Source organism: Gorilla gorilla, chromosome 4, assembly GCF_029281585.2.
Source record: "Gorilla gorilla gorilla isolate KB3781 chromosome 4, NHGRI_mGorGor1-v2.1_pri, whole genome shotgun sequence".
Classification (NCBI taxonomy): domain Eukaryota; kingdom Metazoa; phylum Chordata; class Mammalia; order Primates; family Hominidae; genus Gorilla; species Gorilla gorilla.
In genome coordinates, this window is record NC_073228.2 from 147138879 (window position 1) to 147152436 (window position 13558).

Here is a 13558-nt window from a genome sequence, read left to right on the forward strand (position 1 = left end):
TATTTTCTATTTAACAAGATGTATACACACAGTGTGTGCTAGATAGCACCAACAATTAGTCTCTCCTATCAAAAGAACCACATAGGTCAGTTGCAGTGGCTCACACCTGTAATACCAGCACTTTGGGAGGCCACGTTGGGAGGATCACTTAAGGCCAGGAGTTAGACACCAGCCTGGGAACATAGCAAGACCCCTTTGTCTCTACAAAAAATTAAAACAAAAATTAAAAAAAAATCAGCTGGGCATGGTAGTGTACATCTGTAGCCCTACTGGGTGGGAAGATGGCTTGAGTCTAGGAGTTCAAGGCCGCAGTGAGCCATGTTCATGTCACTGCACTCCAGCCTGGGTGACAAGAGTTAGACTCTGTCTCTAAAATAATAATAATCATCATAATCATAAAAGGAACCACATGGTTTCCATTCTCTCTCAGTACTGCCATCTCTTATCTGGAGGACTGCCATATTCACTTAATTGGTCTCTCCATGTAAGATTAGTCTTTGTAAAATACAAATCTGATCATCTCTGCCCTTATTTTTCATCTAATTCCTACTCAGCTTATAGATTTAAAATTCAATGTTACTTCTTCCTTGACTTCCAAGACAGAATTAGGTGACCTTCCTCTTGTTCCTGTGGCCCTATGCCCTCTATGGTGTGCCATGCTATTTTGCGACTGACTCTGCAACCTAACTAGCAGATAAACTACTTGAATACAGGCACTATTTTATTCATTTTATACCTAGTGACTGCCTCCTTGGTGCATATTTGTTGAATAAAAGTGCTAATTTCACAATAAATACTAAGCATATGTGTTATTAGATCACCACTACCTTCACAGAACTTGCAATTTCAACCACAGCAGAATTCCAAACTTTTTTCAGAGGAAAATTTTTTAATGCTGAGATCAGTGTTAATTATACAACTTGTTATATAAACAGGGATATGAAACTCTAACTTATAACTAGTTTCAGGTTTCTTTTTTTTTTTTTTTCCAAGACGGAGTCTTGCTCTGTCGCCAAGCTGGAGTGCAGTGGTGTGATCTCGGCTCACTGCAACCTCTGCCTCCCGGGTTCAAGCGATTCTCCTGCCTCAGCCTCCCGAGTAGCTGGGACTACAGGTGACACCACCACGCTCAGCTAATTTTTGTGTTTTTAGCAGAGACAGGGTTTCACCATGTTAGCCAGGATGATCTTGATCTCTTGACCTCGTGATCCGCCTGCCTTGGTCTCCCAAAGTGCGGGGAGACCAAGAAACTTTCTCAGAAACTTCTCAGTGTTGTGTGCATTCAGGTCATGGAGTTGAACGTTTCTTTTGATTGAGCAGTTTTTCAAACACTCATTTTATAGAATCTGCAAGTGTATATTTGGAGCGCTTTGAGGCCTACGGTGGAAAAGGTAATATCTTCACATAAAAACTAGACAGAAGGATTCTCACAAACTTCGGGGATTACAGGCGTGAGCCACTGCACCCGGCCCAGGTTTCTTCTTTACTTGAAAACCAAAACAAAACCCATCCAGTTCTTCCTTGAGGTTTTTTTTTACCCCCCGCCGCCCCCTTGAAGATCTGTAATAAAACACAGATCTCCAAGTAAAAGGTATGCTTTTAAAAGGCAAACAGAAAAATGGACATGTAAATATGTATGATACAGAAACATTTCCAACCCTAGGGAATAGTTTTGAGGCTGAAAAAAGGAGTAAGAATAATAAAGTTGCTGCATTGTGTAAGTTTCATTATTACATAATTTCCTTTCTTTGTATATAGTCTGGCTGTACTGAATTCAGTGTGTGTAAGAAGAACTGGTGGATAAACAAACAATATGACATATTCATGAAAAAAATTTCCCATTTTTATTGGGCAGTAACATTATGCTAGTCAAGCATATATATACTGAACTGACTACATTAATTACATCTGCTTACTTGTATCTTCAAAAGTAAAATGATAAATTTTTATAAGCTACAGAGACGAACAATTGCTTTCAGATATTTATATTACCTTCCAGGTTCATTCCAGCCTGAAGACATTTTCGATAGCGGCATGCTGGGCAGTTTTTTCTTCGAATTTTATCGATGATGCAATCATTCCTTCCAGCACATAGGTAATTGTGCTGTCCTATATGGAATAAAAGGCACTATTAAAGTTTCACAGGTCTTCAAAGATATTTTATACGGACAGCCTCTGTCTGTTTTTGTTTCCGGTGGAATATAACCAAGACACCCACAGGTATTGCCTTGAGGTAATGTTCTTGCCTACATTGCCATTATGAGGTCGAGAGGTCAAAAACAACAAAAAGAGTCTCCCTTTTTCTGTTCAACAAACTGAAAACAGTGCAATAAAAAACCTTACTGCAGTATTCACATATAAAAAAAAGTACACAAATCATCAGTGAACCATTTAATAAATTTTTACAAACCAAGAACCTTTATGTAATCAGCTCTCAGATCAAGAAACAGAACAGTACCCCAACAGGCCCCCTTTCTGCCCAATTCCAGCCAGTACCCACCAAGGGTAACTACTTTTTTGATAAACTGTGTTTTACACAGTTTGATAGATTATGTTTTTTTATTTGTATTTTTATTTTTTTGAGATGGAGTCTCGCTCTGTCGCCCAGGCTGGGAGTGTAGTAGTGTAGTGGCATGACCTCACTGCAACCTCTGCCTCCCAGGTTCAAGCAATTCTCCTGGCTCAGACTCCCAAGTAGCTGGGATTACAGGTGCACGCCACCACGCCTGGCTAATTTTTATATTTTTAGTAGAGACAGGGTTTCACCATGTTGGCTAGGATTGTCTCGATCTCAGGACCTCGTGATCCACCCGCCTCCGCCTCCCAATGTGCTGGGATTACAGGCATGAGCCACCACGCCCGGCCAATAGATTGTGTTTTAAACAAATAATAGTTTGGGGTAGATGGTTAACTGTATCAGGTTCAATTCTTTGTAAAGAATAGGCCACAAAATTGACCACTGGACTATAATTCACCTTTGTTCAGAGCTGCTCTCCAATGCCAAATATCTGTACCAGCTGTTTCAATTTCTTTTTGTACTCTGTAAGTTTCCTAGCTTCTTTACTTGGACACAAAATGGAAGCACTAACCCAATTCTATCCCCTATAAATCAAAAGTACGATCAACAGATACATCTATTGATGAAGTGGTTGTAATACAAAAAAGTTATACCCTATAAGGAATCTCTAAATCATTGTCCTATAGTTACTGGAAGAAAAAAAGAAAAAAAATCACCCACTGCTAAAAATGAAAAATTGCAAAGTTTTGTTTATATCCAACTGAAATGTCAGGATGTGCACATTACGCCAATATTGATTTCTTTATCCCAGGTATGTCTTGTGCACAGCTAAGACTCTGAGCTATAGGATCAGAGGCACTGTACCTTCATAAGTTAAAAATAGCCCTTTGTGGTTATTAGCATGAAGTTGGACAAGTCTATCTATCTGTTCCTTATCTATAAAATGAGGAGTTTTAACTAGTATTCACTATTTCATAACACATGGCCACGTACAACTAATAGTCATTTCCTGTCAATCCATTCATTCATTCCTTGACTCATTTATTTATTTATTTTTAGACAAGTTCTTGCTACGTTGCCTAGGCTGGAGTACAGTGGTGTGTCATAGCTCTTTGCAGCCTGAATCTCCTGCTTTAGCTTCCTGAGTAGCTGAGACTACAGGTGCGATGCCTGGATAATGTTTTTTTTTTTTTTTTTTCCTGTAGAGACAGGGTCTCGTTATATTGCTCAGGCTGGTCTCAAACTCCAGGCCTCAAGCAATCCTCCCATCTTGGCCTCCCAAATTGCTGGGATAACAGGTGTGAGCCACAGTGCACAGCCCATTTTCCTTGAGCCACAGTGCCCAGCCCATTTTCCTGTCAACCCTTCTGATAAGACAATGAGATATCTTATTTTGGAGTTCCTGTGTCTTCTACTACTTGGTAAATTCCCTTTCTAACTAATAAAAAGATGAGTCTTCAAGTCAGCTGAAATTTTGTGACATTGTTTTGTTTATATGGTATTCATTTTTGTGGTTAAAATCTATTTTTGGCAAATAATTCTGGTTTTCTATTTATGGTGGGTGTGGTAGCCAGCCTCCCAAGATGGCCCCCAGTGATCTCTGCCTCCTTGAATGCATGGTCTTGTGTAGTCCCTTTCCGTCCTTTACCAGGATTGGTCTGTGTGGCCAATAAAATATGGCAGAAGTGATGGCATGTTACATGTGAAATCAGATAATAAAAGACAATAGTTCTGCTGCATTGATCACATACTCTCTTGGATCATTTGTTATGGGGGATGTAAATTATAATGCTACTCACGTTACTCCACAGAGACCACAAGGATGCCAGCTTTGGCTAGTGTAGTAGTCCCACCTATTGATTAGAGTCAAAAGTAAAGCCCACCCCTGCCTAGTGTAAAGCTCTGAATAAAGTGCAACAACTTGCTGATACCCATATTATACTATGCCCATTTTGAGGGATAATCTATAATTCTAGCAGGTATTAAGAATGGAGTGCTAAGTGTAAGATATTTTCAATTCACAATGGGTTTATCTGGAGGCAACCCCATTGTAAGTCGAGGAGCCATACTGAATGCGTGTCACTTTCCCACCATCATAAAAGTTGAAAAATCATTAAGTCAGGGACTGTCCGTATTATTATTATCACTGCATTTATATCATGGAAATACTTAAGCAGTTAAGAAAGTGAGGAGTAAAGTGAGGACACGAAGATGCTTCTGTCTTCTGCGTATGTGTTAAATAACATCCACTTTATTAGGAGCAATGCACAAAGCAGGGCTGGGCTTTACTTTTGACTCTAATCAATAGGTGGGACTACTACACTGGCCAAAGCTGCCATCCTTGTAATCTTTGTGGTGTAATATGAGTAATTTTAATAATTTGCTAATGTATTAAAAAGTAAAACAAAAGAAAATGACTCATCTAACTCTCATGGATATGCAAAAACAACATGAGACAAATAATAATAATCCTCATACAGTGAATGAATAATTATGTTTCTTTAAAAAATTAATATAATCAGAGCTTTAGGCCACACTACTTTCAAACTGCTTTAGAAATAACTAAATTATATGACAATTTTTTTCCTAGAGGAGTCACTGGAAGTATTAGGACATTTTAGACTCTCTTCTAATAAATTTGCTATGGAATGAATTTCTCATTCTTTAGGGAGATAATGCTGTTGCCCTGTCAGCAGTCTGAATCCACAACAAAGTAAGATTTGTGTTAATACAACATTTATATAGTGAAATCAGTTTCTCTAAAATACCTTTCCTGACCTCCTCAGGCCGAGTTTCTCTCTCCCTCATCTGTATTATAATCTCTGTACCTTGTCATTGTTAACTCATCTTTCACTTCAGTGGAGTGTGACTTCCCAGAGGGTAAGGATCAGGTCTTATTGGTATTTATACCACTTAGCACAGTGCCCTGGCTTAATAGAAAAAAAAATGAATAAGAAATGAAATGAATATCTTTTTTTTTTCCTGTCACAGTTCTCACTGTGACTCATTTTTGCCAGGCCAGTATAGTTGGTGACTTTGAAACCTATTAGCTTATGGAAGTTAAAGCCCATGTTTCTAATACAATGAACATTATGTTATGCCCAAACTTAACACCATCATTTCATATGATAGCACTTTCTTATAGTGTTACCTTATGCTCCCTGACCAAACTCCCAGACATCAACTTATACTTTTCTATTTTATTCTAGATCTTTTTGTATTGTTGTTTTAAATACTTTCCTGCCCATTAGAGGACCTAGGAGCCACCCTCCTCTCCCCTCTTAACTGATATTTAGCCTTTCATGGGCTTTGCATATAATGGAAATTTCAAAATCCACCCTGAGAAATGAAAACCAAGTAGAGGAAAAATAAACTCTTCAAAACACACACTACCTTCCACTGCTCTTTTGAAGAAAACTTTACAGCTTCCACAAGTTAAGACTCCATAATGACATCCTGAAGCTTCATCAGAGCACACCAGGCAGAGTTTGGGAGGTGGTCCTGTTGTTGCTGTTGAGGAGCTGGATGGAGGAGAGCTTACATCTGGTCTCATGCTGGGGCTAAAGAAGGGGAAGAACAGTGTTATGATTTAACTGTCAAAGGAATATCAAAATACAGTTCTCTTAGCTTCTCACTTCATAGTCAGAATGCTCACAGTGAACTCTGGCTTCAAGTGCTAGCAGGCACTAAAATATCCTATCTAAATATATTCAAATCATGTTATATTCTTCTTTAAACAAAATTAAGAATGAGGTCATTTCTTTTGAAGTGTCTCCAAAATAGAATGGTGTGGTTCTGGTTCATTTCTTCTTCTTCTTTTTTTTTTTTTTAGATGCTTAAGATCTATTTTTATAATCACCTTTATTAAGGTGTCACATACAGTAACATTTACTGTTTTCTAAGTCTATAATTTATGGTTTTTGTTAAATGAATATTCATGTAACTACTATCACAATCAGGAGACAGGATATTTCCATCATCCCAAAAAGATGCCTCCTATGCCTTTAATTGCTTAGGACATAATTTTTTTTCCTAATTTTAAGATCTTATACAGGCATCTTTTAAAATTCAATCAAGTGTCATTACAATTCTACCCATGTTTCCTACTACAGTCAAAATTTTTTTACAATCTTAAAGTTTTTGTCCCATGTCTCTAATTCCTAATGTCATCTTGGCTGAAACCACAATTTCATATGACTCAGAGAAGACTGATCCAGAAACATTTTCTATAACCTTCCTGTCTGGCTTGCAGTAAGATTGGACAGAGCACTAGGCTTTCAAAAGTGAGTTCCATTCTGCCCACTCCACCCTATGACTGTTTGGCTTGAAGAAGAAGACAGAAATGTGAATCTGCTTCTCTTACTAGGTCTCTAACATTTTTCATAGTCTCATCACAGAGAGTGCAGGTCTAGTGATTATAAGCTGTTTAAAAGATAATTTGTTGTTTTAAAAATTTTCAATCTCAAAAAAAATTTGAAAGAATTGTACAATGGATATATACTTTTTACCAATATTCACCAAGTCTTAACATTTTGCCACATTTAATGATAAAGATGTATTTTTATAAACCAATGAAAACAGTGATCTTTTTATTACTGGAGGAAAAATTAATTACTGCATTTCATATTACATGACACAATGGTTTTCAATGTTGTATCTTCCTAAGGAATTTTCCTCTTACGTGCTGACTTTAGAACCAAAACTGTATTATGCAGCTAAAATGATTTTGTAGCCTTCTGCTTGTAATTAGAGACTGCCCATTCCATTTTTGGTTGTGTTCTTAAACAAATCTTCAAAAACATGGATGCTGGCAGCCTGTTGATTCTGGAATTCTACATATTAAAGTCCGTTTTGCTTATCGTCTATACAAGTTCATAAACATACTAGTACCTCTCTCTAAACTTTTCTTAATTTGCCTTTTCTCTAAAAAAGATGGCACTTAGAAATAAACTTAAATTGGGTGTTCGTTGTCTCTTTGTTATTCTTTATTATCTCTTGCTTTTATTTATTTCAGCCAATAACAGTAGTAAGTCTCAATTACAAATATGTATAAACTAATTCACAGAGTAAAGTAACTTAAAATTTTTTTCTAGTTATCAATCTGGTTAGAAATTACATTTATCAAGTAATGTAGTTTGTTGCTAATGTTCTGTTTAGGAATAAAAGTTAAAAGGTAATAATACTGGAATGACAATTTCTTTTATAAATGTTACCTTAAGTAATTAAGCCAGTAAATCCAAACGATCGCCCTAAATTCTATCTTCAAATGAAGCTTCCTGAATCTTGCCAACTGCCTGCTTACCTAACAGGCTTAGTCAATAGGACAGCATTCCCACCACCCTAATTCTGGGAAAAGGCCCCAGGGTTTCACGTTGTTCTCTGAACACTGTTAAGAAGAATTTGTAGATGCTTCCGTATTACAAGGCATTCATTCCCTGCTAGATTTGGGCGAGTGGACTGACTACACGTCGAAAGCCTGTAACAGAATAACCTGAAATGACTCTGCTGTAGGTCCGGCACAGGCCACCCCTGATTAATGGAAACTTGTGACTAATGTAGAGGAGCTGCTTTGGGCCAGAGTTTTCCAGAGAAGTAGGAAGGTCCTGGAACAGTGAATGGTGCGACAATGTGTTGGGGAAGCAAAAACTCCTCTGGCTTCTATTCTGAAGATACTCCTATTCTTGCTCAGCCAGTGTCTGTCACCTGACATCTATTTTTAGGGACTGAACAGTTGTTTGTATATTAGTTTGCAGAAAATGAGTGCGTTGTTTAAAGGTTAGGACAGTATTCTGTAATGTTTCCCCCATTAATTATATATACACATGTATGCATATATAGTATGTATTTATATTTTAAATAATAGTTTGTAGTACTTCGTAGTTTTAGCTCTCAATAACCCTGTGAAAACGACATCATCACCCCTGGATGCGGTCATACGGGCCATGGCAGGTGGTTCATCAGGGAGCCTATCTACGGTGAAGCTGACATATTTTAGATCCCAGCTGTACCACTTCACAGCTTCTGTTACCTTGGGTAGGTATCTACTACTTTGACCCCTGAGTTTCCTCATCAGTAAACTGGGAAGGATATCACCTGTGTGTGTGTTGCGAAAATAAGGTAACACATAGAAAATCTACTGCAAGTTCCTGCTTCTAGCAGGCACTCAATACATGTTCCTTTTTCTTTTTCAGGAACATTGAAGATTTTATGAGTAAGTATTATATAAATGGAAGGTAGTATTAAGTCTAAATCCTAGGACCGTATTCCCAAATTCTTAGATATTACAATGTATGCAAAACATGTTTAGGCCACTCAACTGTAAGCTACAGATGACAAGGGAAAGTAAAAATGAACAAATGGATTGATAGTACAGTAGCTGAAAATTTGGAACCTTAATCAGGCTTTTGGCATCCCTTCAGGCAGTCGTTCTGGGCTACATCAGATAAGAACTGAGTACATGGAAAGCTGCCAGATGTACCATAGACATCGGTGAAAAAAACCAATTTTTGTCATACAAATAGGAGGAGTAAGATAGCCTATAATGAACACCACTGGAAAAAATGGATGAATGCTAAATGGTATTCAGTTGCAAGTTTGATATTGTTAAAAGGGCTAGGGTACAACAAAATGGTTAGAACTCAAGAGAAAACCATATGGAATTGACATCTTTTATTAAGGATACATGGCAGAAGGAACCAAAAGTATACCATAGTAAGAGTGCATATTTCACCCCCTTTGAATGGGAAAGCTAAAATATCCTGGTCTTAAGGGCATCATTATCTGTAATAGTTATTGATTGCTCAATGTGTGTTCACTCACAGCTGTGCCAAACATTCTGAGAATGTTAAGAAGTTCCATTATGAACTATTGCTAGGGTGCTTGCTTTTAAGTGAGGAACCCTTGGAACAAAATGCCTTGTTCCAGGTGAATACCTGAATGCTGGTGGTTCCCAATCAGCATGGCAAATGTAGTGGAAACCGAATAATTCCTGAGGCTGAGTTTATGTTAGCGTTCAGAGAGAGAAAACCATGCATAAAGCTAGATATGTCTACTTAGTTTTGTTGCAAGCAAAGCAATTGCTACAAGGAGGATTACGGGTGAAAGTCATGGATGGATTATGAGTTAATCACACACCTAGAGAAGCATGTAAAATGTGCAGGCAAATTACACCCATTCATTCAGGCAGACGTTTCCTGGCACCTGAATGAAAGGCAAGCACTGTGAGGATCCAGTATCATGCTACAAATGATAACGAACCTTGAAACTCTGGTCTAGGATGGAGTACTAGAATATTTTGTAGCCGCCTCTTGTGTCTCAGTACTATTACGAAGAGAATCAGCTTTACATACAGACAAATCTGGGTTCAAATCCTAGTTCCAGTGCTCTAATAGCTGTGACAGTGGCTAGCTGACTTAACTTCTTTGAGTCTATTCCCTTATTAGTGCCATTTTAGGGGGTTTGTGTGGATTATATATATTAGAGTTACATAAAGCATTGTTACATACTTGGTAATCCTCACACAATAGGTCTCTACCCTACCCTCAAGGATTATCTTCTTCCTTTCTGGAGGATCTTAGGGAAAGAGAAGTGCTACAGTCTTCCCTATGAGCCTGTAGAAGGTTAATGGTCCTCCAGAAACTTAAGTTCAGGTAATTATAGATTGCCTTTTCTGATTACTACACCAAAATTTGACAATTTAGTTTTTTAAAGGTTTTAGTATTGTAATGTGGAATCCAAAACTGTTATCAATGAACTTTTGATTGTTACATTGAAATCTGTCAGTCTATCTTGCACTTTGAATGTATCTTTTACCCATGCATGATTTTGTATTATCACGCATTAGTCATCTGGAAAATACTGGTTCACTGAGTTATGCAGATCTTTCAAATGTTGACATAGTTCATTATATAATATAAAAGAGTCACATTTGTCAAGCTCACAGTAGCAGTTACAAGTCTTCAAAAATTCTGATTTTTGCTTGAAACCTATATTTTATCAATTGGCAACAAATACTTTAAGTTGTTTTCCTTAAAGTGCTAAGTTTACTTCAGTCATTTTTGGGAAAACATCGCCAAATACCCAAGGCTGAAAACCAGAGTTTATCTCTCATGGTACTCCATGAAAAAAAGTAGGTTAACTCACAGTTTAATCTTATACACACTTTTCTTTGAGACAACTATCAAATGCTATATGCGATATAAGTGGATTATGCACCTTCTCATTTTGTCACACTGACATGAGAAAGACCACATGTATTTAAGGGTTGAAATTTAATGTAATTGATAATTTTTTTGCTTCTTCAAAGATTTTAAGTGCATGACAGTGAATACAGTAACTACTGTATACTAAGATGCCAACAGTTTTACTCATCTTTGCTTTTGTACCATTATTGCAAATGTTGACATAATGAAATGGCAAATAAAGTACGTGTTACTGTGAAAATAGTCTGCCCTTTAAGGGGAGACTCCCAGGGCCCCATGGACCACACTGGAAGAACTGTTGTTATGGAGACTAGTAAGGTAAAGATTCTAAACCAGATAAGCTACAATTCATAACATAATTCTACAATGTAATAGCTTGGTGACCTTTTAATCTTTCTCGATCTCAATTGCCCTATTGCTAATAGGAATGGTAATGTACCTGACAAAAGGATACAGTATCGCTTACTAAATTAGAGGCTTCCCTGACGGAGAAAGGGGCAGAGTTGGTAAACTATTACCCAAATGACATGATTGGCTTAGTCTTCAATTTAAGTGAATTAATCAGCAATTTTTCAGTGTAATGCAAGAAATCTATTTGGGAGAAAAAAAACAAAGATATTATCACCTCAGAAAGCAAGTGTTAATATGGAAAAAAATTCCAGAAATACAGCTGCTATAACTGGATTAATTTTTTACAACTACCAATAGAATACTCCCATTGGCTTGTCAGTTTTTGTCCAAACACCGTAACACAGTAGTTCTCAACAGAGAGCTATTTTGCTCTCTAGGAGACATTTGGCAGTGTCTGAAAACACTTTTGGTTATCACGGTTGGGGAAATGCTATTGGCATCTAAGTGAGAAGAGGTGAGGGATGCTGCTAACCAGCCTACAAGGCACAGGACAGCCCCCACCACAAAGAAGTATCCAGCTTCAAATGTCAATAATGCTGAGGATGAGAAAACCTGGCCATAAAGCTTTAAGCAACATAAAGTGGAAAAGGAAAAAAAAAAGGACCAGAAACATTTTAAAACCTAAACTATGCTTAAAAATGCAACAACTGCACTACTGAAGCAGCCCTAAACAGTCCATTCAAGACAAGTCCAAAAAGAGATTCAAAACAGAACTGAAGCCAAGCCATGGGCTATACGGCTTAGTTATCAAGTACAGGATTGGCTTGAGCCAGTAATTTCTTTTTCCCTCTAGCGCTAGCACTAAAAGGTAGTTTTTACACATTAAAGTCACCTGCACTTTTCTTATCTTTGTTCATTAGGAAAAATGTAAATACTCAGCTGCACACACCAGGTGATTATATTTTCTGACTGCCCATTTATCTCTGCATTAGCTAAAGGATTACTGATTTGTTTGATAATAAGCTATGGAATAGTTTTCAAATCAAATAGAAAAATGCTTTAGGGGAAACCTTTCACAATATTTCTGTTAAATGGTTTTAGCAGAACACATTTTATCTTATTTAACAAGCCAAAGAAAGACTGATTATTCTCTTTGCTTTGCATTTATTGAGAGAGGTTTGCACTGGTTTCAACTTTAGGTTCTTATTAAGATAGTTCATCCAAACTCTGCATCATTTATATTCACTCCTCTTGGGGAGAGGGTTACAGCAACAAAACCTATACATTAATAGATCAAGAGAATGTTCAGTAAAGGATTTTTCAGACCTCTAAGACACCAGTGGCCTACTACTCAGTGTCTCTGGGCTTGGTTTCCCTGTCTGTAAAATGAAGGTCTTGATTTAATTAACTCCAAATAAGCTGGCCATATCTTGCAAGATGGGTTTGGGGATGGAAAAGTGGAGAGGAAAACACTTGGATCTGTAAAGGGTTTCTTAGGTCCTGTGTATTTATTTGTAGAAAGAATATAATCATGTTATCTATGCTACTTAAAGTCTAATCTGTTTCACAGAAATAATGTATTTCTTTCTCATTGGAAGAATTAATCCAGTTTGGTCACTGTGTTTGGGTAACTTACTTCCTAACAGCTGTATCCTTCTTTGCTCTTCAAACCAAGTGTCAAAGATGGAGAAAAACAGAATAAGTCTTGAGACCCCAAGCACTCCCTTCTCAGGCTGTGTGTTCTCAGTTCTGTTTGCTCAGGCTTGCGTTAAGGGATGCGAGTTTTAAGCAGAAGCAATAATAGTACATTGAATGGTAAACAGAATACCAAGAACAAGTATGGTAAGAAGAAAGACTAAAAACTTTTTGATCGCATGATTATTTCTAGAATGAAGACCGGATTTTGTTCCCACCTTATGGTTCCTCACACATAAGAGCATACAAGGATAATAGACGGTTCATAATTCAGAATTAGGAACATGACGTCTTCAGAGAAGGCAAGAACATGTTGGAGACAATAGTGCAGTTATTGACTTTTTCCAACAAGGTATCTCGGGCATCTTTGAAATGCCATTTGTGTTCACCTCAAATACAACAGTAACTTATTTCTAAATATTTTATTTGATTCTTAAAGAGAGATTTGAATTTCTCTCACTATGTTTAGTAACCCAGACTTACATGCAGAGATTTTGCCAATTCTAACCCATCTTCCACATCCTATTTATTACTCCCTGTAACACTATGTCAGGACCTATTCCTTCCCATCCACTCTGACCGCTGCCATTCTAATGCATGCCTTCTCTCACCTCTTGCTTTAACCACTGCAATGGTTGATACTAAGTAGTCCTTCTGGCACTGGCTTCTCTTTCCATTCACTGCTAAAACTCTTTTCTCAACATGATTAAAAATCTGAAGGGCTCCTCCACTGTTTATAGTACAAGCTCAGTATGGTCCATAATTTGGTCTTTTTATTTTTCCAGTCACATGT

The 13558-nt window shown here is 37.4% G+C and overlaps 1 protein-coding gene across 2 annotated transcripts in view; it reads right to left on the reverse strand.

Annotated features, from left to right (window-relative positions):
* Positions 1-13558, reverse strand: part of NR3C1 (nuclear receptor subfamily 3 group C member 1) — a 125504-nt gene that overhangs the window by 30313 nt on the left and 81633 nt on the right. The window contains exons 3-4 of one of the 2 annotated variants that reach the window (XM_055389283.2): positions 5912-6078; positions 1993-2109 (exon numbers count right to left, since the gene is read on the reverse strand). In XM_055389283.2, the coding sequence (XP_055245258.1) occupies positions 1993-2109; positions 5912-6078 (284 nt within the window). Of the gene's footprint in view, positions 1-1992; positions 2110-5908; positions 6079-13558 lie in introns of both variants that reach the window. The other variant, XM_055389282.2, reaches the window with a different exon arrangement.